Source organism: Camelus dromedarius, chromosome 6 (genome assembly GCF_036321535.1).
Source record: "Camelus dromedarius isolate mCamDro1 chromosome 6, mCamDro1.pat, whole genome shotgun sequence".
Lineage (NCBI taxonomy): Eukaryota > Metazoa > Chordata > Mammalia > Artiodactyla > Camelidae > Camelus > Camelus dromedarius.
The window spans coordinates 43,439,683-43,465,936 of record NC_087441.1 but is presented as its reverse complement, the minus strand read 5'-3'; the positions used below and the strand labels follow the sequence as shown (position 1 = coordinate 43,465,936).

The 26,254-nt window shown below is 36.4% G+C and overlaps 1 protein-coding gene across 3 annotated transcripts in view; it reads left to right on the top strand.

The window, feature by feature from the left end:
- RPF2 (ribosome production factor 2 homolog) overlaps positions 1 to 26,254 on the top strand; it is a 37,246-nt gene that overhangs the window by 1,791 nt on the left and 9,201 nt on the right. The window contains exons 1-8 of one of the 3 annotated variants that reach the window (XM_010991991.3): positions 1,211 to 1,303; positions 4,969 to 5,101; positions 7,394 to 7,431; positions 11,138 to 11,177; positions 14,220 to 14,301; positions 14,958 to 15,034; positions 15,890 to 15,989; positions 23,333 to 23,435. In XM_010991991.3, coding sequence (XP_010990293.1) covers positions 1,281 to 1,303; positions 4,969 to 5,101; positions 7,394 to 7,431; positions 11,138 to 11,177; positions 14,220 to 14,301; positions 14,958 to 15,034; positions 15,890 to 15,989; positions 23,333 to 23,435 — 596 coding nt within the window. In that variant the 5' untranslated portion in view covers positions 1,211 to 1,280. Of the gene's footprint in view, positions 1 to 1,210; positions 1,304 to 4,968; positions 5,102 to 7,393; positions 7,432 to 11,137; positions 11,178 to 14,219; positions 14,302 to 14,957; positions 15,035 to 15,889; positions 15,990 to 23,332; positions 23,436 to 26,254 lie in introns of those variants that run through there. The other 2 variants (XM_031456160.2, XM_010991993.3) reach the window with 2 other exon arrangements.

Sequence of the window (26,254 nt, the reverse complement as noted above, 5' to 3'; positions counted from 1 at the left end):
AGATATGGCCAGCTTAGTGAAACTTGATTTGTGCTTCTCTATTCATATAGCAGCAATTTATAATTTTTTAGAAGTTACTGTTTTCATTTCCTCTTGTTCCAACAGCTTATGTGAACCTGAACAAGCTTCCTAATGAACTCTTCCTAAAGAACTGAAAACAAAAACTTGTACATGAATGTTCAAAGCAGCATAATTCATAGTAGTAAAAAGATGGGGATGCAAATGTTCATAAATGTTTGAATGGATAAACAAATATGGTATATCCATAGAATGGACTATTATTTGTTCCTAAATAAATAAATGAATGTACTGAGAATGAAGTACTGAGACATGTTACAACATATATGAACTTTAAACGTGAACACGTATGAACACAGGGAGTGAAATAAGCCAGACACAAAAGGCCATACATTGTTTGAAACCACTTATATGTTCTCAGTAGGCAAACCTATGGAGACATAAATTAGTTGCCAGGGGTTGGCAAGGGTAGAAAGTGCGGAGTGCTACTGAGTTACGAGAGGGCTGGTAAAAATGTTCTGGAATTACATGGTGGTGATGAATGCACATCTTTGTTAATATACTAAAAACCACTAAGTTGTACACTTTACAGGGGTAACATGGTGTATGAAGTTTAAGGTAATTTAGAATTGGGGGGGAGGGTATAGCTGAAGTGCATAGCTCATAGAGCACATGCTTAGCATGCATGACATCCTGGGTTCAATCCCCAGTACCTCCTCTAAAAACTTAAAATAAACCTAATTACCTCCCCCTCCAAAAAAAAAAATACTGGTGAGTATTTTTAAGGTCAGCAGTGTTACTTTCTGCACACCTCTTATATGCTAGAAGTTGTGGCTGTTATAAACTCTGCTTCACTGATTTCACAGTCCACTAAACAGTGCACATTTCACATTGATCATTTTAATGACTGAGTACTTACCATACTGTCAACCTTTCTAGCATCCTTGTGATTCCCAGATGAGTAACACCTGGTTCCTGAACGTGATTCCGCGTATACACACCAGTGTGTACATCAAGCTGTTAGAGGCCATGTTACTTAAGAGCGTTAATTTCGGGAAAAGTGGAAAAACAAAAACCTGTAACTAAGGGAACAGAGCGCTATTACACCCAAAATGACCGCGGGCGCCGCCAGGCGGCCGTGAGGCGGCGGCCCCAGGAAGTGGCGTCATGCGCAAGTTCCGGTTCCGCCTGTTCCGGGCACAGCTGTATCTCCGGTAGCCGCGCGGGGCACGTGCGTTCGCTGGGTTCGCGCTGCGGTAGCGATGGACGCCTTGGATCGAGTTGTGTGAGTCCGCCGGGACCTTCCCCGGGTAACGCTGGGGAGAGGGGCTCCTGCAGCCGATGGAGTGACCGAGCCTCTGTCTCCCGCGCCTTCTGGCCGTCTCCTCTCCTTCCTCACGCCGGTTGCCAGTCGGGGAGGATCGACCCACTAGCTTGGGTCTTCCTCTGCTCGTGCCGCCTTCGGGGGGCCGGGAGCAGGGAAGGCCATGAGTAGGGCCGCGGGGTGGAGGTGGCACCGAGGCGCTGGCTGCTTCTCTCCTAGCCAGTTAGAACTGCCTTGGCTTCCGCAGGTGTGTGAGGAAGGTGGTAGACTGAGGGGTTCCGAGCACAGGCCTCGGTGACAGTCCGGGCGTGTCCACTTAAAGCTTTGCGACTGGGCTATTCTCCCTAAGTCTCAGTTTACTCTGTAAAATAGCGTTCATAATAGTCATACTTCTTACAGCTGTGAGGATTATTTGCGAGAATATAGGAAAAGCCTTTGCCACCGCACGTAGAAGTAGCTCACTAGCTTTTTCTCTTTCCCAAACTTGTACACTTCTCCCAGTTATCCATGTGTAGTATCTTTTAAATTCGTTCAGAAAATATTTACCAGTCTCCTAAATAGTTTTGCTCTTGTTTGCTATGGTTTTTGTTTCTGTTTTTTTGTGTGTGTGTGTGTGTGATTTACCCGAGTTAACGTAATCAAAGCGGCAGATTCTTCTCTTGGTCTTTAATTCGGGAGTTTTTGCACATCTGCTCTAAATTCCTCCAGGTGTGGGGACTGCAGAGATGAGTAAGATTAGTTTACTATCTGGAGGACAAACAGCTAATAAAACGTACAAGGTGTTATTTGCATTAGTTGCTGGTTAGTGAGAAGTAACAAACTACATGGCATGTAGAACATACACACTTTTATTGTCGTATAGACACACTGAATCTCTTGATTTGACTTAAATAATGTACATCCTTATCAACTAGTAAATGATTAGAGGCTTTATATGTGCTTAACATTTTATCTGGAGGAGAATTTTTAAAGTCTGTTTGGTAAAGTAAGTGTGTTTGTGTGTATTTTTTTCTTTCCGCAAGTGTCTGTGGGACCGGAAGGAGGGAGGGTCAGTTATTTAAGAAAGAATTCTTGCAGTAGATGGCAGAGAACTGTTAGAAAATTAAGATTCTCGCTGTAGTGAAAGCAGAGGTGAAGCCCTCTTTCTGAACATAAATGTATAAAAACATTCTACTGCTCTCTCATCATAAAATCAGAATAATGGATTTGTTTTCCCTTCATATTTTGCAGTGATTGGTCTAGGTGTTTTTTTTTTTTTAATTGAAGTGTAATCAGTTTACAATGTTGTGTCAATTTCTGGTGTACAGCATAATGTTTCAGTCACACATATACATACATATCTTCATTTTCATATTCTTTTTAATTATAGGTTACTACAAGATTTTGACTCTAGTTCCCTGTGCTATGCAGTAGAAACTTGTTGTTTATCTATTTTATATATAGTAGTTAGTATCTGCAAATCTTGAACTCCCGGTTTATCCCTTCCCACCCGCACCCCACCCCCTGTAAGTTTGTTTTCTATGTCTATGAGTCTGTTTCTGTTTTGTAAATAAGTTTGTCTTTTTTTTTTAGATTCCATATATAAGTGATATCATATGGTATTTTTCTTTCTCTTTATGGCTTGCTTTACTTAGAATGATGATCTCCAGGTCCATCTATTTTGCAGCAAATGGCATTGTTTTACTCTTTTTATGGCTAAGTAATATTCCATTGTGTATGTGTGTGTGTATATTATATATATAATACATACATACATACATACATATACATACATACACACCACAACTTCTCCATCTAGTCAGGAAACTTCCAGCGGGCCGTCTGCGCTCACCCCCACCACCCCAGCTGGTGAGCGGCGCCCCCTTGCCAAGGCTGTGGGCAAATAACTTCTTGCTCAGCCGCAAGTGGGCTGCGGAGCTGTGGGAAAGGGACCCTTTCCCCAGACGCTTACCAGCCCGGCTCCCTGTTGGGTCGGGGAGAATAATCCCCTCCCTCTTCCCTTAGGATTGAATCCACCCCCGTTCTGTACATAGCCTTTTCTGTTGGTCTTGTTGAAATCTAGTTTCAGATTTTTAACTACCCAAATCTGCTGGGGGTGGGGGTATCTCCCCCCTCTTCCTCGCTGGGTGCTGGACCCCGTTTGGCCTGGGCTCTGCCTTGCACTATTTCCCCTCCCTGGCCTGGCGGCCCCTCCCCCTCCTTCAAAGGGGCAGGTTCAGGGGCCCGGTGCTCTCCCTCTCTCCCAAGCACCCCCATGCCCATTTGCACAGCTGCCCAGGTACCCCCAATAGTGGGGGGGGGGTTACAGGAAGGGGGTAGCGGGACCAGTCCCTATATCTATTTAAAAAGTGATGATGTAATATATTGGGGTTGGGGGAGGTCAGGTTGCCCTGGGCCTCATCTTAGCATTTCAGGTGATGGGGGAGCCCAGGGCTGAGGAGACCTGAGGCCTAGCCCCAGGGAGTGAGGACAATGTGGCCTCCCCTCTCCCCCCTTGCGGCTTCTCCACTCAGTGCCTTAGGGGGGGAGGCAATCCCCCCTCTCCTGTTCCCCTCCCCTTCCCCTGCCCCCCACCTCGGGTGTAAACGACAGGAAGAAATAATAATAATTTAAGATTCACAAAAAAAAAAATGTAGCTCATTTTGAAGATGGGATTACTTGGCAAGCTGTGTGACCTTGGGCAGATTACCTCTCTAGCCTTAGCTGCCTCACCTGGAAAAGATTAAACCTTAGTAGAATGACTATGAAAGAGTCAGTCATTATTCCTATTTGGTGGCAATAATGTTTGACTTTCTCAGCAGTGATGTTGGAGTAGGGCAGTATATACTTCCTGGTAGGTGTTGTTGTCTTTCCTGGAGGAAAGATCAGCAACAATCAGCCTCCCTGTGTTTAGTAGCTGCCCACAGGTTGATTAGCAGTTGGTGTGCAATTCTTTGTGTTACGGTACAGAGTACTGTTTTGACTGCTTTAAGATTGAAGATAAAGTAATGGAGTGAAAAATAGCAATATTATTCACTTGAGTCCTTTTTTTTTTTAATAAAAATCTTTAGAAAAAAGCAGTAGTAAAAGAATGCCAAGAATATAAAAATCTTTTTTAAAAGACCAAAAGCAAATAAAATTAACACTTATTTAAGAGTAATAACGGAGTATCTTTTAACTAATATTTCTCTTAAGAAATGAGGTTTTGTTTAGTGGTAGAATCCTGATAAATGTTATGTAATGTCTCTTGGTTTTTAAGAATTTGCACATAAGTCATGGTTTTATAATATGAGGAAAATGTTGGGGGTTTTTAATATATATTTTTACTAAAGTATAGTCAGTTTACAGTGTGTCAATTTCTGGTGTACAGCACAATGCTTCAGTCATATAGGAACATATATATATTCATTTTCATATTCTTTTTCACCATAAGTTACTACAAGATATTGAATATAGTTCCCTGTGCTATACAGTATAAACTTATTGTTTATCTATTTTATATATATATTAGTTAGTATCTGCAAATCTCAAACTCCCAATTTATCCCTTCCAACCCTCTCCCCCTCCCAGTAACCATAAGTTTGTTTTCTATGTCTGTGAGTGAGGAAAATGTTTTAAGCTGTTATAAATTGTGATTTTCTGAACAGAAAGCCTAAAACAAAAAGAGCCAAGAGATTCCTTGAGAAGAGAGAACCAAAACTCAGTGAAAATATTAAAAATGCTATGCTGATTAAAGGAGGAAATGCAAATTTGACAGTGACACAAGTACTTAGAGATGTGGTACGTATATATTTATATATATACTTATTTTTTAAATGGTGCTGAAAGTAGAAAGTTTTTAGTGTACTAGTTGGGCTGTCTGAGAAACATACAGATAAATTTGCCTTGCCCTAAAAACTGCTAGCTGTAGAGAAAAGCTAAAGTTGGAGGTTATTTGCTTTGCCAAGGCACTGAATACTGGTTTTCCTTATAGCAGATAGTTCCTTAGTAAATTTCAACTGATTTCAATAACTGGATTTGATCTACTCACTTTTAAGGAACATATCTAATTTGTAAAATGAGATAACTGCATATTACTATCAATTTATTCTTGCAGTAATGCCAACTACTGTGCTAGCTGCTGGAGATTAGTAGTTATGTAAGACAGTGTCTCCCTTCAGTGAGCTTAGTGAGGGAGACAGACAAGTAAAAAATTATAGCATTGTGAATTAAGTGCTGTGCTGGAGCTACTCACAGGGTAGGGTGGGCAGGCTGAGTTAAAATCCATGGAGGTTGCCGCACACAGTATGGGCTTCCTAGAGATGATACTTAAGCTTCATTTTGAAGGAGGAGTTGGAACAAGAAGAGGGAGAGGAAGAGAAGAGCTTCTAAGGCCTAGGAAAAAACTTGTGCAAAAGGGAGTGTGAATGAGCATGATGCATTTGGGGAACTGCAAATAACGGGATGGCTAAAGGAGAGCGGTCCAGATGAAGGCAAAGGAACAGGCAGGATTCGATAGTAACAGAGAGTTTGAGTTTGGTAGTGAAAGCGCTGAGAAACCACTGAAAGATCACAAGTGAGAGGTGTGATCAATCCTTTCAATCAATTTGACTAGAGAGGACCGAGAGCAATTGTAGGAAACTAATTAAGCTATTGCTGGCAGCCAAGTAAAGAGCATCTGGAGTCTGGTGGTGGCAGTGAAAATGAGAGATGATCAGAGAGAGCAGATGTTGACAGTAGAACAGTTTGGGTGTGGGTAAGAAGTATGACCTAGCAGGTTTCTGGGTTGGATGTCTAATGAGCAATAATGCCAATTAGAGAATGTATCAAGTGGAGCAGGTTTGGAGGGAAAAATGACAGGTTTGTTTTAGGACATGTAATTTAAGTGAGGAAGATCAAAGCTCTTTTTTTTTTTTTTTAAATCTCTATTGTGTTGAGTCTAATTGTGTCCAGCTCAACTTAGGTGCTCAGTAAATGTTCAATCAGTGAATGAAAGGCAGGCATAGTTTGTGGAGAAATCTAGTACTTAGTTGAGTATTTAGGCTTTGAGTACAGGAGATAGATTGTTTGAGTTAAATCAGCTAAATAATTGAAAAAGTTTAAAAATTTGACTTAACTTCCTATACTTAGTAAACATGATAGTTCATACATCCAAATTTCTGATATAAGCTTATCCTTTTTGTTTGTGTGAAAGTCGTGTTGATGGGATAATGTGTCGTCTTCCCAGCATCGCGTCAACACAATGGCTCTACATACTTGGCTTAACTCTAAGAGCAGCACCATATTCCAGATTGTTATAGTAGTTAACATTTGAATTGATGACTCTGAAGTTAGCCAGAAAAGATGGTAATATTCATTACGCTGAGGCAGGGAAACATTTGGTCAAGAATCATCAAAAGTTTTAGTACTTAAAAAGGTAGATTTTACTGGTGAATTCCCTTTGTTCACCAGCTCTGATAGTTGATGAATGATCATTTCACTTTATTTTTCACTGTTTCCTCATTTACCCCTTTCTCTAATGCAAGGTAGTCCCTTATGATAAGGGCAGTACTGACCATATAGGAAATGAGTGATCATTAGTGAGTGGGTAGGTGGAAATAAGTAGGAAGAAAAATGAAAAGAGGGTTGAAAACAGGAATTTTTCAAGGGCTAGTGTAAACTCTGGCTAGTATTTTGATTGTCGTCATTGTGATCATTTCTCTATTCTCTTTTTTCCACACAACATTATTTCAATTTTGTCAGCCTTTCCTCATAGGATTTATTTTTTCTCTTTTCCTCTGCTCTTCTTTCTGTTCTCAGATTGTTTGCCTTGAAATAATGGAATAGGTAGAATTTAAGGAAATGAAGGGAATCATTTAAATTGGATAGAATATTGAAAGGACATGGAAACTTTTAATTAGGAAAGTTCAGTCTAAGAATATTAAGCTTATGTTGCAGGTTGTTATAAGTGATCAGAAGGGAACCATGCAGAAGACATCAGAATAGGATTCAGGGACCAGGGTAATCTTGTATAATGACTGTTACAATGCTTTATTTTTACCTCTGCTTTTCAGAATGTGTTTTGTTTTGAAAGTTGTAAATTATGTTTTACAGTATGCACTGAAGAAACCATATGGCGTTCTATATAAAAAGTAAGTCATTATCTCTTCACTTATTAAATCATATTCCATTATACAAGTAAGAAACAACCACTTTATGGAAGAGTTAGAAAAATAATTTGTTTAAAAAATACTACAGTTCCTTACATACATTACTATGAGTATTTTAAAACGTATTTATTTCTCATCTTTGTTTTCATTTGTATTGAATATTCTTACATAGTTGTAATCATAGCATGTATATATTATTTTGAAATAATTATAGGCTTACAGAAAAGTTGCAAAAATTAGTAGATTGCCCATATACCCCTCCCAGCATCTAGAATATTGATAACTTTCATATTCACAGTGTAAGTACCAAAAGTAAGAAATGAACATTGGTTAAATAATGGTAATTAAATCACAGACTTGATTTGGTTTGCACCAGTTTTTCCATTAATACTCGTTTTCTCTTCCAGAACCCCACATTGTATTTAGTTTTCATGTCTCTTTAGTCTCCTCCAACTTGTGACAATTCTTCAGTCTTTCCTTGTCTTTGATGACCTTGGCACTTTTGATGAGTATTTGTCAGTTATTTTGTAAAATATTCCTCAGTTTTGGATTTGTCTTAAGTTCCTCATGAATAGATTGAGGTTATGCATTTTTGGCAAGAATACCACAAAAGTGATATGCCTTTCTCAGTAAATCATACCAGGGAGTATATGACATATTATACTGGTGGTGTTAACCTTGGTTAAAGTGGTGTCTGCTGGGTTTCTCCACTGTAAATTTACTATTTTTCCCTTTGTAGTTAATGAATGTTTGGAGGAGATACCTAGAGACTATGCAAATAATCCTGTTTCTTCTCAAAGTTTTACTTATTAATTTTAACACCCATCGGTGGATCTTGTCTACAACATTGATTACTGCGGTGTTCTAGTGGTGGTTTGCGATTTCTCTCATTCCCTCTACATTTATTAATTGGAATTCTGTAAGGACAATCTATCCCTTTTCCTCCATTTGTTTACTTATTTATATCAGTGTGGACTTAAGGATATTTATTAGATTCTTTTGGGTTAAAATCCAGTGCTACCATTATTTATTTTGTTGCATAAATTGTTCTGCCTTTGGCCGTTAGGCTCTCTTTCAGGTTGGCTTGTGTGCCCTTTCAGCATGCCCCCTGTGTTGGAGGGCTTCCTTTCTGGCACCACAAGATGCACCAGGCTCACTTGTATTTTTCATTGCCACAGCCCTTTCTCCATGGAGTCCTCGTTCCATGTATTGGAGGCTGATAATTATCTGGGCACTAAGTATGCTCATTGGTTACTGGAGTGTCATTGTCACTAGGTCCTGTCAGCAGTAAAATTACGTACTATATTATCCTATGTACACATGCACATTGATATTTGTTTTTATTTATTTATATATTAAAAAGCCCTGAGTTGATACTGATACTTCCTAAAAAATCATGAGTTCATACTAATGCTTCTGATTCCAGTCCAACACCACAGACTTCATTCCAGCCTTTCTCCTTTTCTTCTTTGTAACGCTTTTCTTCTGACAGTAAGAAACTTGGCTTTCATTATAGTATATTTACTTATTTGTATAATTCTGGTAGTTTCAGAATTTCTAACCCAGTAAGAAACAATTTTATTAACTAGAGTATGGAATCTATGTACAGTTCTTTTTGTCTTTAACCTCACAGTATCCAGTCAAAATGTTGTTTTCCAGTGTAACTCCAGTGTAGGTTTTTTCGCCCCTTCATTGTGATTGTGTTAGTCATTTATACTATAGTTAAGGTTATTTATTACAGTTTGTATTCTATTTTGGTTTTCCATCGCACCCTGGCTGTTGTTTTAATTTACATATGTGAAATCTGCTGTTTGTGGTGTACACTTTTAAGGATTTGACAAATGCATTTAGTTGTGTCTGCTACTGCAGTCACAGTACAGAAACAGTTCCAGTATCCTAAAAATTCTTTTGTGCCTTTTTCATTTGTATTGTAAGCATTTTTCATTTTTTTGTTGATAGGTGGTCCTTTAGATGCTTTTTGGGAGGGTGGTATTTGGTTTATTTATTTATATTTAGAGGAGGTAACTGGGGATAGAACCCAGGACTTCATGCATGCTGAGCATGCACTCTACCACTTGAACTATACCCTCCTCCCCTTTAGATACTATTTTTAATGCCAGTATAATACCTATTAAATGTTTGTACTAAAATTGCTTATTTGAGAATTGCTGTTAGGAGAGTGGGTATAGCTCAGTGATAGAGCACATGCTTAGCATTATGAGGTCCTGGGTTCAAGCCCCAGTACCTCCACTTAAAAAAAATTAATTTTAAAAAAGAATTGCTGTTAGCTATTAATCATAAATGCTGCAGTAATTTTTCCTGGTTTGTTTGCCTTGCATCATTTTTTTTAAAATACCTATTCTTTTAACTTTTTTTATTGAGTTATAGTCACTTTACAATGTTGTGTTAAATTCCAGTGTACAGCACAAGTTTTCATTTCTATGTGGACATGTATATATTCATTGTCACATAAAATACTTTTTTTTTTTTACTGATTATAAAAGTAACATGTCTCTTAGATAATTGGGATAATGGAGTAAATAATCACCCATAGATAACCACTGTGTACATTTTGACATATTTTCTCACATGGCTTCATATCTATACATCTGTTTTATTTAAACAAAATTGAGATCGTGTTGTATATGTAATTTTCTTTTTAAATTCATAAATTATGAACTGCTTTATAGACACTTTAAGTACATGACTAAAAATCAGAACTATACAGTGACAATATGAACACACACTTTTCCCAGAACAACCACCATCATTAGTTTCTTATATATCTTACTAGAATTTCTTTTGTGTATTTCAGCTAGTAAAAATACATAATCTTATTTCTCTCTGTTTTGCATGAAAGACAGTGTGTTCTACATTTCCCTATCCTCTGCTTCTCCATCTCCACTATTATTATTCCTGATCCATCCCACCATATTTTTTCCTTTTTCTCCTGGATTCTTGTGATAACTCCTTATTAACCCCTTTACTCTTGCTGGGCTACGTTCCATTGTCACATAGCAGACAGAGCAGACCTGTAAAAACATTTGAATCCAGTCGTATCACTCTCTTGGTTAAAACCCCCCAGTGCTTCCCATTACTCTTTTAATAACCACATACCTCACCTTGACCATCAAGGCCCTTCTTAATCTGGGCTGTGTCTACATCTTTGACCTTATACCCCACTGTTACCCATCTCTTTACTCACTAAGACCCAGTGACATTTGCTTTTTTTCTGTTTCTTGAATAGTTTAAGCTTGTTTCCATCTCAGAATCTTTGCTTATTCTATTCCCTCTTCCTAGAATACTCTTAACCTCCCAACTTTTCCATGGCCACTCATTTATCAGGTCTCAGCACAAACAGTCATTTTCCACTCTTCACACTAACACAATGCCCTATTTTATTTTTGTCACAAGAGTTACTACTTTTTGAAATTGTTTATTTTTCCACTAGAATGCAGGCTCCATGAAAGCTGGGATCTTGTTTGACATGGTACTGTCGTATCCCCAGCTCCTAGAATGGTGCCTGGCACATAGTAGGCAGTAAATAAAAGCTTGAATGCATTAGTATTGTTCCAGCTTCTTTTTTTTTTTAACATCTGAATATAAAATTATCTTAATCTATTAGTTTATTGTGATGGGTAAATTACTTATTTAGATTTGTAAAATTAAGTTCACTTTTTTATATTAGGAAAAATATTACAAGACCATTTGAAGATCAGACATCATTGGTAAGTACAAGAATCTTTCTGATTTAAGAGCATATAAGTGATTATTCAAACTAATTCATTTAATAGTACTCCTAATTTATGATTTTTTTAAATTAGACATCATCCTATATGAGGGAATTTTGATGTAAAATACAGAGGAAATAAGACTTAAACTTATTTCCTTAAACTTACTTAGTTAAACTAAAGTATAACTATAGATCTTATATTTCACTATGACTAGTATGTATTATTCACTGCTTGGAAGTATATTGATAAAATTTTTTAAAGTTAAATTACATTTTAAGTGTATAATTAATGGATTGTCAAAAGGAAGCTTGCTATAAATCCATTTTATACAGCAAGTTTAATTTTAAAAAGTTTTACTTTTCTTTTTTTGGGTATTTTTAGAACAAGAAACACTGCGTGAATTACTGCTAACGATCGTCAGTTGTTTCACTAGAGTTAATCAAATTCCTGTTTGAGTGTATTGGCAACCAAAACTAAATGAAGAAGGCTAGTGAATGAAATCAGAAGATAAAAGGTGGTAGATAGTAAATGGCAAATGATGAATGGACTTTGAGTATGTGATGATATTAGTTTCTTTTTAAAGAAAATCTTAAGGAAATACATGGGTTAAGCTATTTAAGTTGACTTAAAAAAATCTGAATGTGATTATGTTCTCTTGACAGGAACACCATTGCTTGTTCTTTTAGTTAGTAAATTTAAAAGAAAAAAATTTCTGAATAGAATCACAATAATTAATTAGAAAACTGACATTGAAGATCTTATCCTAATGTGGCAACTAACTGCAATGACAATTATAATAGATTAAGAAAAATATTGTCAAAATACTGAGTTTTTTTTTTAATAAAATTGCTTTCATCACAGTCTTGGGTTTTTCACAGTCATTTGTTGAAGAGCTCATGAAAGTAAAAATATAGGGTCTAACCCAGAATTCTCCCTCTTCTATACTGTACAGGACTTACCAAGAGCTGGTTTTGTTTTGTGACACTATAACACTTTTGGTTGAATGACCACTTTGTAGCAGTGTTATTTTGTAGAATCTGTAGCATTCTGTACTTTTTCAATCCAGTGTTGTTAGGACAGCTTTTCTTACACTAGAAATTGTGACATTTCCTCTTGTTGATCTCCTCTTTCCAGAGACAGGATATATTTCATTGACTGTAATAAATCTCAGACCACTAGAGCTCAGAATGGCTGTGGAAACAGTGGTCATGTTGGAAATTTGGTTGAATTCCTCTTTCTGACCACTCGTCACCCAATAGCACATTTCTTACACTACAGTCTAGGAACTGTGCTTTAGGACAAGAATTAGCAAATATATCTCCTGTGGGCTAAATCCATTTCTGTGAGACCCATGAGCTAAGAATGGCTTTTACTTTTTTTTTAATTTTATTAATTTATTAATTTTTTGTTGAGGAGGCAGGTAATTAGGTTTACTTATTTACTTTTAGAGGAGGTACTGGGGATTAAACCCAGGTCCTCGTGCATGCTCAGCATGTGCTCTGCCACTTGAGCTATAACTGCCCCCCTTGTACTCCCCCCCTGATTTTACATTTTTTTAAGTTGGTTTTTTTTTTAAGCATAAGAAAAGCCTAAAATATTTACTGTCTGGCCTTTTGCAGATAATTTAACTGCTCTTGCTCTAGAATTTTAATGGAAGACAGACTTTACGGAGAAGAATGACAGATGAATACTATATATATGTAAAAGGTAGTTTATGGAAAGCTTTGGGGTGTTAATCATAACAGAATGTCAAAATTTTTTTTGAAGGATGGATTGTCATTGACTTGGACATTTAAAAAACAATTTTTGAACACCTACTTTGTGCCAGACACAGTCTAAGGAAGATACTTTGACATATGACATCTCACATGGCCCTTGGAGAATTTTGCAGGAGGTGATTTTTTTTTAAATTTTTTTTTATTTACACATGATAAAGTTAATTCTAAGAAAGGTTGGCCAGATCCCATAGTAAATAGCAAAGCCAGAATTCTTGGACTTTCTGACTCTGCACCTTTACATGGGGAGTGGATAGGCAAGTGGGTAGCTGTTTGCCTCATTTGCTTCTAATTAAAACACTGGAATGAATGATAACCAAACTAAAGGCCCACACCCCAAGGGGGTCTTGCAGTCAGTAAAGGAACGTTGAGGATTATGATTGTTTCAACGTTATTTAATTTTTTTTGTCATTAAATTAGGAAGCTTTTCCAACTAGGCTAGAACTGGACTAGCACACATGCAAGCTAATTTTTGTGCTGAAATTGGGAATGTCTATAAACCAAATCCAAGTATGCGGAATGTGAAGAGACATCAGTGTAGACAGACACTGGTTTAAAAGGAGCTGTCTAGGATTGGAACCCTATAACTGTGTTTCCACTCCTCTTGAATCTGTAGTGGAAGTCAGTACTTTTGAGAGCCATATGGAGGAGCTGCCTCTTATTGGTGGGAACATCATAGATCTGTCAGTCAGTCCTTGTTGGGTTCACAAAATGGAACTAGTCACAGGTGAAATGGTGTGGAAATTCTAGGACAAGATTGCTGTGTGGATGAAGCTTGCAGTAGAAAGTAGTTACATGCTTTGTAAATTTGTAAGTCCAGTTATAAACATCCCCAAAACACCATATTGATTAATTCATGTAAGCACCCATTATATTTGTGTTCTGAATGCATGGATGGACCACTGATGATAGCAGTATGTCATATGAGTGAAGGCATCTGTTCAGCAAATGCAATACTTGGTATGCTATTCCAGAATAACTGCATAGCTGAAAATAAATGGCCTCTTTTATTTATTAACTAGTAATTTTCATATATTTTAGTCTTAAACTTATATCTTTTCCCTAGGTACCTCAAATCAGAAAATTTGAAGTAAAAAGCTAGAAATAAAACCTTTTCCCTCTGTTTATTCCTATCTAGTTTATTAAGTCTTCTTTAACTTCCACTGAAGAAAACCGATAGACATTTTTTTAGTTCAGAGGTACAGTACTTAAGTTTTTTATATTTATGCATTGATTGAATGGAATTTCTTTGGTTTTACAGGAATTTTTTTCAAAGAAGTCAGATTGTTCTTTATTCATGTTTGGCTCCCATAATAAGAAGCGACCAAATAATCTAGTAATAGGTAAATATCATTTACTTTTTAACTTTTATTTACAGTCAGTTCTGTGACTCAGATTAATTGATGGTATTGAGGATTCGGGAATAACCAGTAAGCCCTAAACTGTTTTTTTATTTTCCTTGTGAATTTTAATAGAATTTTTTTTATTTACCAGTCTGCAGGTAAAGAATGGGCATGTAAATATCACCCTACCTCAAGTTGTAGAAAATTTTTTGAATGTAAAGCATATATATCCTGAGTCAGTCAGTATTAGATTTAGGGGGGAAAAGTAGCATACTTAGCCATGTGAATTAACCCTTCCCTAATAAATACCTGTGTAATGAATATATTTGAAAATGAACCCTTGCCTGTATTGTGTTTTGAAATTTGGACTGGCGTGTGGACTGGCGTGCTCACTGGCTTAGGCAAGCCCTTTACCCTCTTTGGCACTTTACTCTTATATAAATTAAGGGATTTGGGGTAAGTGATCTCTAAGATCCTTACCAGGGCCACCAATTTATTCTAGGCAGAGTTAAAAATTTAAGAAAGAAGCGACATTCTTGGGAGATATAAGAAGGAAAGAGGCAGATATTAGAGCATTTTGACATGCAGATAAGTGGATACACATAAGGTGGCTGTTTGGGAAAAATAAATGGTTAAAAGAAAATATATTTTTCTAGGTCGTATGTATGACTTCCATGTGCTGGATATGATTGAATTAGGTATTGAGAAGTTTGTTTCTCTAAAAGACATTAAGGTAAGATATGATCTTAAAAATAAGCATTTTATGATGTTGCTCTTGGGCAATAGTGACATCTTGTGGTGAAGAGTACTGTACAGTTTTGTAGCTTAAATCTTTTTTACTCTAGTGTGCTCTAAACTAAAAGCGCAATTTCATTGTACCTTTACTTTAAAACGCAGAATATATTTGTAGCGTATAACACATCTGAGCAGTTAGACTTTAGAGTGATTCCTAACCCTTTGTCTAGGCCCATAGTTGAAATGCTATCATCTCCTTAATTATCACAGCACCTATTTTATGGAACCCCAGAAATATCACAGTTTTCAAATGAGCCCTATTCTAAAGCTTGGAAGCTTTAGCTGATCCTACAGTATTTTGACTGCTAGCCACCAAATTGCAGGCTCAGTTATCCCCTTGAGGACTTGGATCTTTGTGTCTCCTTTGATTGAATGGGATTATGAAATAGAAAATAGTAAGTAGTCTTAGAATGGCAAGAAAAGTGTCCTAATGTGGCTCCTGGGTCCAAATTGGGCTTCTGCTCCTTCAGACCATAGATCTAGTACAAAAATCTATAAATTTAAAAAAATCCCACTCTGGTTTTTAAATCTAAAGTCAGTATTCAAGGGGGGAGGGTAGTAAGTTGAAAGCATGGTTAGCAATGCACAAGGTCCTAGGTTCAATCCCCAGTACCTCCATTACAAAACAAACTAAAAATTAAAAAATTAAAATCAATATTCATAAACATAGTTATAGGACGGATAAAAAATGTGAAACTGAATCACTGTTTTTAAGTATTGACTACTTTAAAATCAACATATAGACAGTTTAGACTTGATAATTTTATATAATTACTTTTCTTTTATTTCCTAGAATAGTAAATGTCCCGAGGGAACAAAACCTATGTTAATATTTGCAGGTGATGATTTTGATGTAACAGAAGACTACAGAAGGCTAAAAAGTCTTCTTATTGGTGAGTATTTTAATACTTATCTGCAAGACAGCTTAGGTAGGCAGTCTTAAGACTTGTCATTGGTGGTGGCCATTTGCCACTTCATTCTAGATATACAGCTTTTTCTTTTTTATCTCTTTTTTCCCTTTTTATTATTTTTATTTCCCCACTAGCAGCAGGGGAGAGTTAAAAGGATGTTAAACTCTATAGATCATTATTACTTTTTGATGATACGGTTAACATCGGGACCAACCTATTTATATAGAATTTTATACTTTATGAAATGCTTGCACTTACCTCCTGTCATTATTTGCATCATTATATTAAATTTGGAAAATTGAAAATTTAAATTTTCAAGCTTATACTTCATCCATATTGAACTCAAAAACCTCTAGTAGTTTTTCTTACTCTTATACACAAGGCTTTTCACACTAAAAACCTCATGTAATTTGTTTTTTTGATCTCCACCAATTTCCTTCCTTTTCTACTAAAAAAGTTTTGTTGAAAATATATTATGCACATTCCTATTGTCTTTACTAAATCATTCTTATTATCTAGTTTCTTCCATTGTTGCAAATTTCAGATGAAGTTTCATTCCTAGGAAGCCCTCAGTGACCTCCCCAGCTCCTTTTATTTCATTGTCATCATCATCCTAAGCGCCAACCATGTGCTGGGTACTTTATGTATATTGCTTCATCCTCACAGTAACCTTGTGAGGTTGTTTTATAGATGACTTATTCCTAGTGAGCTACACTCATTCCTAATGATATGTAATGACTACATCCTTTTCTATGTGTTCACAAGTCTCCTCCTTAAAATCCAATATACAATGTATAGTTACTGTCTGGGATTGATTTAAATTTACCAATTTTAAACCACTTGTTCTCTCCTTTTTCAAAAAGCTGACATTACTGTTTTCTATAATTTCTTAACACGTTGATCGCCCACTGTGGGTCCAGTGTGTTTCCTGCGGAGCCCAAATTCACACTTCATAGCAGTGTGACACACTAACAATATATGTGCTTATAATTAATCTGTTTGTTTCTCCAGTATAATTGGAATTATTTAAAAAAAACAATTTCTTTTCTTACTTCCAATTTTTAACCTCTTTATATTATAGTTTTATTTCTTCCTGGAATGTCATTGTTCTGCACAGAATAAATTCCAGTAACAATAGTCTGGGACGCTGTGGCATTACTTTGATATTTGTTAGCTCGAGAGTGATATGCGATCTGATTAGTAGAACCGATTGATAAGCAGTTGTTTAGGATGGTACTCTGTTCACCTGCTCTGTTTGACTCAGCTTGGCAGTTCTATTCTGCATCTTTCAAGAGTCATTCTGTGACTTTTGCTATCCTTACAATGTCTGTCAGACAATGTAGAAATACAGCTGAAAGTGACACTAGTAGTGATGATGAAGTGATCCATGTCAGAAGAAGATACATTAATTAAATTTTTTCAAGTTCAAGCTTAGAGAATGAGGAGAAAGACGATGTTGAAGTTGAAACTGAGGAGGTTTTAGAACAATTAGTTGCATAGGAAGAGGAAGAAATAGATGATGATGGCGCGCTGGGCAGTACTCAGTAGAAAGAGTTCACTGGCAGCCAGAAGTCGTTCATATTCACAGGAAAAAGTGGATTTCTGACAGAACTACATTGTGGTATCAGTCCAGGCTAAGCTCTTTTGCTGTTTTTAGATGATGAAATAATAAACCCTCCAGTAAAGGAGACAAATAGATATGCAGAACAAAAAGTACTTCAACATTTAAATACATAATATAGTCAAATAAAGAGGTAGAAATCTACTTCTTCTGAAGAAAGTAAAAAAATTCCTTGCTTTTCTGATTTGGATGGGTCTAGTGAAACTAATGTTATGGACTAAATATTGGTCAAATGACCTGCTTTACAATTTCACATTGCCACGTACCATGAAGTCTTGCCATTGTTTTGAATTATTATAAAATTTCCACTTTGCAAATCATGAAATGATTGAAAGAGGTGATAGGCTTGGGGAAATATTACCATTGATTAATGCTTTGACTGAAAATGATATCAAAACATTTTTTCACTGGGCCCAGATACCATAAAATCGATGAGACAGTGGTTCCTTGAAGGGGAAGTCTTATATTTAGACATTATATACCGAATAAGACACACAAATACTGAATAAAGTTATTTAAGTTATGTTTGACCAAAGGTTATATGCAGTTGATAAAAATATATTTTGGACCAGAGACTAGTAGAGCCAGGCAAATTGGATTAGCTCAAAATGTTTGCGGTGAGCTTGCAGAAAAATTATTGAATGAAGGTTGTATCTTGTATGAAGATAACTCCTACACCAGCTTCAAATTGGTTCTAAAATTTCTGAGTTTGAAAACTCATGTTGTTGGGACTGTGCAGCATAATAAAGTTTATGCCAAAAGATGTTATGTCCCATCCACTAAAAAGAGGTGAAATGGTGTCACGAGAAGATGACAATGCAGTGTCAATGGAATTGTCATCTTGAAATGGAAAGATGTTCAGGATATAAGAATACTTTTGACAAAACATGCACCCATTATGGGACCAGTTCAAATTCATCTGCTTGTCACTGCAATCTTATAAAAATGAAACCACCTACCATACTTAATTATAATAAAGGATAATGTGGCATCAGTAGAGGTGACCAGATGGTTTCATACACAATGACATTATGAAAAAGTATCAGTGGTACTGGAAATTAGCACTACATCTACTTACTGGGATTTCTGTCACAAATGCACATATTGTATACCAGCCAAAGGCAAATTAAAACTTAAAATATCAGAATTTAGGGAGCTTTTAGTTAAGGAATGGTTATATTCTTCAAATATTAGGTCCAGTAATATTCAAAGGGATAAAGGAGAAGAGATTCACAATTTGCAAAGTAGGAAAAATCCGCAAGGCAAAACAATCAGAAGAATGTGCGTCCTCTGTTATCAGAAAAGCAGGCAAACTTTGGAATGACAGGAAGCTAGAAAAAATGTAGAAAAGACAGGAACATATTGTTCTCGTCCCAAAACATGGCAGCAACTTTGTATAAATTGTTTCAGTGATTATCTTAAGAAACGTAGTATTAAGTAATTTTGTTTAAAAGAAAATATTTTTAGCTATCTGGGTATATACTTACATGTTGTTACTATTAAATAGTTGTGCTACTAATGAAAACTGTTGCAAATTACTTGTAAAAAGCTGCATAAGGAAAAGTAGCACCTATATCTGGGCAACGGGGCCCCTGAGGAAACACAGCTGTCACCTAGATTTGAGTGACATGGAGATTAACGTGTTAAAGGTTACTAATACTTAGTACTCTGTGATCACATCTGCCATCTCTGTTCGAACTCTGGAAAGTGATTTAGTTTGTCCCAAAAGATATGAACTCTTCTGATACTCAGTGGCATTTTCTCAAGTTTAAATAATTTATTCCATTTGAGCTTTTCTTGCACCATTCTTAGAAGGTAAGCTGTAACTTCTTTGGTTGCCCTTTTGGATTTTTTTATACTTTGCCCCCAGGATCACTTTTGAAAATTCGGTGGGTATATATTATAAATAAATTGTATACATGCTCTTTACAAATCTGAACCAACCAAAAAAGTTTGTGGGCAGACACATTGCTTTCATTTTTCCTTATTGGGATTATATATGGTCTTATTTGGGGATTACAATTTTCAGGACTTCTCGTTTCTCTTCTTAATAATGGCTGTTTTTGAAAAACTGAATATCATTATTACCTGTTCAATCCTTACTAAAGCTGTTGAGTTTGGTGACGTTTCATTTTTCCAATGGGAAATGGAGGTATGGAGAGGTTAAGAGCTATTAGGTAGGTGAGCCAGAATTGAAACCCAAAGCCTATGCTTTTCTGCCTCTGCTGTTCATCTTGTCCATGGTGAATAATTCCCTTGCAGTCTCTCTGCTGTAGGTTCTTACTTGTGTTGTCCATGAATTTATATTAAAAAAGCTACATGGAAGACAATGACCACATTTCTTTCAATATTACACACCCCAAAACATCAAGGGGGTTTTTGGGGCCAAGATTCCTAGTACTTGTACTCCACTGGACCAGATTTCCTGCTTATTTCCCCCTTGTTCTTCTGTATAATTATAATTTGTTATAACAGAGCTTTATTGCTTTTGTTTGAATGGCTTTATCTTCTTATTTTGTGCTTCCACTAGATGGCAGGAGTAACCACATACTGCGGTGATAGAGTGAGGGAGTGAAAACCGAAAAGGAATCTGGGTAAAGAAGAAAGGAAGGCAGAGGGATGGAGTGAGTTTGTCTGGCACTGAGCAAAGTTGAGTTTTTAATACAAATAAGAAATAAGAAAGTTGCAGACTTCTTGGTTTGCCTGGTGTGTTCAAATGAAATAGAGCAGTAGGAAAAGAGTTTTTATCAAGGGCTGTTTTCCTGCTAAAGAGTGCCCCCTCCTTTTTTTAATTGGCTAGAAAGAAAAGCTAACGTCAGTATTTTCATGTTAGATATCCATTTTATTTATTATGAATTTTCCTTATGTTTTGCTTAAATATTATATAGATTTATAGTTCATCTTAATGGGTCCTGCTTTTTCTGTTTTTTTCTTTTTTTTTTTTTTTGAAGAAAACCAGTATTTTTTGATTCAGTCCATCTTACTTTTTATGGTTACTTTTTAGTATGACAACTTATAAAGATGATAATGAATCAAGTAATAGGTTAGTTTTATTAAGTATTCCTTTAAAGCCAACCTTAAATTTAACTTCCTGACTGGGTTATTTTTCCTTCATTGCCTTTGCATCAGTAGTCATATACTGCTACATCTGCAGTTGTCATTTAAATTTTTTTTAACCTTTCTCATTTCCTAATTCTTACCCACTTGAGTATATATATTAATGAAAGTAACCATAGGTTAGGTCTGGCAATTTATTAAATTTAACCCTTTCTACAACTCTGCAAAGGTAGTTATATTAGTCTCCTCAGGCTGCCGTAACAAAATACCATAGACTAGGTGGCTTATAAACAACAGATTTATTTTCTTGCAGTTCTACAAGTCTGAGTTTTTGGTGAGGACTCTCTTGCTGGCTTCTTACTATGTGCTCACAAGGCTCTTCCTCTGTGTATTTGCATGAGAGGGAGGGAGGGAGAGACAGGAAAGAGGGGTTCAAGCTTTCTGGTATCTCATCTTATAAGGACACTGAACCTGTGGGGTCAGGCCCCACTCTTACTCCCTACCTCATTTAACATTAATTACTTTCTTAGAGGCCTCATTTCCAAATATAGCCACAGTAGAGGTTAAACATTCAGTTCATTACAGTAATATTATTCCTATGTTGTGGATGAAGAAATTGAGACCAGTTAACATTTGTCCAGAGTAAAGAGGTAGTAAGTGGCAGAATCAGGATCTGATCTCTTCTCTGACTCCAGATCACCTGATCTTTCCCATCTACAGGAGTAACCACATACTGCAGTGATAGCAGGAGGGAGTGAGGTCAGCCCCCTGTGCCCTTTCCCAATGTGTTTACTCATGGACACAGCCACACCTGAGGTGTTATTTTCACTTGGAATTGAAAAAAATGTCCAAACTGGGGCTTTCCTTCTAACTATAACCAATTTATCTTCTACCTCTTCTATCCCCTACAATGACAAATGGGATTGTTTTCCTTAATTTTTTTTTATGGTAATTCATTGTTACAGTATAGGAATGCAACAGATTTCTGTATATTACTTTTGTATCCTACAGCTTTACTGAATTCATTGATGAACTCTAGTGTTTTGGAGGGTACATCTTTAGGATTTTCTAAGTTTAGTATCATGTCATCTGCAGACAGTGATGTTTTTTAAAAAGCAGAAGTTTTATATTTTTGTGAAGTCTATTTTATCCTTTTTTTCTTTAATAGTATGTTTTTACAGTGTTTTGTTTAAAAAATAAAACCTTTGCTTATCCTAAGATTGCAGAGATTTTTCTCTTAAATTTTCCTTTGAAGTCTGATAATTTTAGATCTTACATTTAGGTTGTGATCCATTTTGAGTTAATTTTTGTGTATGGTGTGAGGTAAGGGTCAGTCTTCTTAAACGTTCTACCTCATTTCATTCTTTTCTTTATGTCTTAAAAGCTTATGGAAAAAAGCACCTATGCCTGTGAGGTTTGCATTACAAAAGCTATTTCAGGGAGGACTGGAATGTACATATCTTGTTCCCCAGAATGATTCTGACTTCAGTAATGGTGCCACAACAGTGAGTGGGTGTTTACGTTAGTAAGTTGGCCACTGAAGGAGAATCAGGCTTTGGCAGAATCATGGGAAAGTTCTTCATTAATTGTGATCAAATTTTAGATCAAAATACCTTGAAAAAGTGCATATTTGGTTTATAAAAATATCCCTGAGGGATTTTTGTTTGGGGTAGTAGGGAAGGGTGGTGTATACAGGTGCACTCACACTTGCATCCATTTTATGTACATTAGTGCTGTAATTTTCTTTTAGTTAACCATGAGAAAGAAAAAGCAAGCAACGAAAGATGTTTATGTCCATGCACATGGAGATAATTCCCATTTTATGAGCTAATGGGAAGAGGGAAGAAAAATGCTGGTTGACTTTAGATTGGGACAGAATGAGATTTTTCCTGTTCACAACATCACCTCTCTTGGGGCAGCTCTTTCTAAGTAATTAAGTTGGATGGCCTTTTATGCATGATTTTTTTCTTAGCTAAATGTTATTCATATATTTCCACTTATCCTCCTCCAGGTTTAATCTTCTTATCTGTAAAATGAAGTCACCAAACATTTTTTTTTAACATTTTTTATTGATTTATAATCATTTTACAATGTTGTGTCAAATTCCAGCGTTCAGCACAATTTTTCAGTTATTCATGGTGAAGTCACCAAACTTGATTGCTATTTATATCCAAGCTTCCTTCATTCATGTGCCACCTTTATAACTTCAGCCAAGTCCATGTAGTATCCATAGTATTGTTCACTGGAGATTTTTCTTTATAAATTGATTCTTCTTTTTAAAAGGAAACTTTATGTCCCTGCTCTGAATGGAAAATGGTATGTAATAACATAAAGAATGTATTGTAAATTATTTCTACTTGTATATTATTTAAAATCATCTCACTTGATATGATCTGTGGGAAAACAGCCTACTCATTGATCTTGATGGTTCTTTTCGGGCTTTGACACTTAGTTTGCTTTTCTTTGCTCATATAATTGAGATTTCTTTGTAGAATTTTCTTGCTTATTGGCCTCCACCGTAAAACAAAGGCTAGTTTGATTTAATAGTCAAAGTTTGAACAGCTGAATTTTAAAGGTGTGTCAAGTTTTGTGGGGTTTTCTTTGTGTTTTGTTTTTTTGTTTTCAACAACTTAATATGTGCTTTTAGATTTCTTCAGAGGCCCTACAGTATCAAACATCCGCCTGGCAGGTTTAGACTATGTTCTGCACTTCACTGCATTGAATGGGAAGATTTATTTTCGAAGCTATAAGTAAGTGCATTTCTTAGCATGTTTTTATTAATCCTCAAGGTTAGCATTTTAATGTGACTGTTTTATAGAGCTCAAACTTAGAATTGGTGTCTGGCCAAAAGCCCGCTTGGAGAGTTTGCAGGGTAGTAGTGACACAGCAGCTCTGTGCTTGCTGACCCTCAAGTCTGCCATCCCCCTGCTAACTTCTGCCTCGGAAACCCTACTTTTACAGGGCTCTGGAGCACTGAAAGCTACGCTCCTTCTGAGCTTTGAACACTGATTCAGTCTTGACCCTCCCTACCATTATGCAGTGTCTCCTTACTTTTCTTGACTGGATTTAGAGTGCCAAACCACAAGTTTTAGGCCAGCCAAAGCAAATCTCAAAACCCCGAGTCTGAAAAGTGGAGTCTGAAAGGAATAAAGAGGTATCAGTGGCTAGATTCATTTTACCTTCTTTCTCCAGCCCAGGCCTTTCTACCCTACTCCCACCTCAGTATAAATATAAATCCTAACAAGCTGATTTTGTTTTCATTTAAAACCTTAATGACATGCTACAACTGTGCCTTTTGAGGTAAGCCTGACTTTTTTCTCTTATTTAAAATAGTGTTGGCACTGGTAATGGAGCCCACGCTTTTCTAGAGAATACATTGACCCCCACAAACTGCCTTCCTTTGTACGTCGAATTCAGACTGATCTCTGTTTTGCACTGCAGCATGGCATTGCTGCCTGAGGGCTGACAGCCCAGTGTGGACGGTGTCTCCTGTACAGTAGTGCTATTTGTGCAACCATTTGTGGACTTGAGCATTTTATCCATGGTTGTTTTTGGTGGTTTTTTTAAAAAAAATTTATTAAAGTATAGTTAATGTACAATGTTGTGTTAGTTTCTGGTGTACATCATCCATGGTTTTAATTTTGCTTTTTTCACAGTGGAAAGTGTGAGTTTTTTTCTTAGTTAAATAATAATAATAGTAGTAGTAAGGCAAAATGCAGTAAAATATCCACATGACTGCAAGATGTAATTAGGGATTTTATTCTCATTTTTAACTAGTTGAGATTAAAAGCCCTTTAAGTCTGTTTGAATTTCCAAATTTGATTTTGGGGCCTTTAATAATGTTACAAAGTAGGTCACTACTATTTATAGAGCAAGAATTAAAAGATGAAAATCACTAACATAAAAAAAAAAATCTTTTTCAAAACATACTAAACAAGAAGACCCTGGGGATACAAAGAAAGCTAGGAATATAAACATCTTTGAGAATGAGAAATGAATAATAACAATAACCAAAAACTCACAGTGGACAGTTTCAAAGAAAGTATTCACTTGTATCAGAACTTGTATTTAGTGAGAAGAAAGATTAACTTGAAAAGAAAGAAATGCAGAGAAAGTAAAACAAAATGGACAGAAAATTAGCAAATCAGACTTACAAACAAGGGTAAGTTGGCAATGTAACTGCACATATCCATCCATCCACTTACTTTAAGAAGCATATAATTGCTGGAATCACTGTTAGGTTAGCATGGCATCTCCCATGATGAAAAAAAGATTGGAATTTTTAAAATCAGAGACACTAGTGTGAAATTTTAATCCCAGTTGTTTCATATAAACCCTGTAATACCTGTTAGCTGTTGATTTGAAATAGAAAATGGACAGTGTGATTGAGAGCGAGCCGCTAGTGGGAAAAAATCCCTTGACGTGGATGAGCCCCCAGGAGTCATGCCATGCCTGGGAGGGGAGGGAAGAGGTGGTCCCAGGAATGAGCATCACCTCTGAGCCCAGTGACCTGGCTCTGTGCTAGGCTTCACCACATGACACAGATAAGTCACTTCTCAGGGCCTCTATTTTACCTTTACAAAGTGTAGTGATACCATTTAGGTGATTCTGGGGTCCTTCTGAGATGGATGGTTCTCATTTATAAGAGGGAGAGGGGTGTGGATAAAAGTGGGAAGGTGCCTGAGAAGTGTGTCTGACACAGTGGGGCCTCTTAGGCGTTCCCACAGGCTGCTCTTGGGTGTCCTGCCTTCTTTCTTTTGCTATGAGCCAACCCTTAAGCAGCTGGTAAAAGATAATATTTAATACTGACACTAATTTGTGAAGATCGATAAGGCTTATAAAATGATTTTGAGCTTCTGGTATGAAAGGAACTCCGAACACTGAATTACATTGATAGTCTTCGACCCGACCTTTTGGGGAAATAAATTATAGAGTTCCTGACATCTTCCTGCATTTCCTATAATTAAGTCCTTGGAGAATTTTATTTACCATAGGGCCAGAACTATTACTATGAAACAGAGAATCTTTAGTAACTGCCACATATACCTTTGCTATGGCATTGGTTAGGTTTTATGGGGAAAAATAAGCAAAACAGAAAGTATTTGCATACCTTAAAAAGCAAACACAGCATTCTAGGCAAGGAGTTTACGTAATAAAAACAGAATGTCAATAGATACGGAAGAGAGAATAATAAGGAAATTACAGTTTAAACAAGAGTCATAATTCCTGTCTTTCTCAAGAAATAGGGAAATTGTATTTAAATATGTAACCAGTTAACATATTGAATAGCCTAAATACATCTGAGAGAAAGAACTAAGTTCTGTTTGTCTTTGTGTTCCTGCATCTTATACCATGTAGTCTTGCAGAACTGAAAATCACTTTTGATTTAGAGCTTACAGGGAAACAAAAAACAAAACTTGAGGTTAGGATCTGAGATGGAGATTAGGCATGTGATACAAAAGTTTGGGGCAGTAGATATTTGGCTGGAGATAGGAAGGCCTGGAACTGAAATGTCTGTCTTTTAAAAAAAGTGCAATGTGTATGATGGGATATGGGTAAAGGAAAGGGT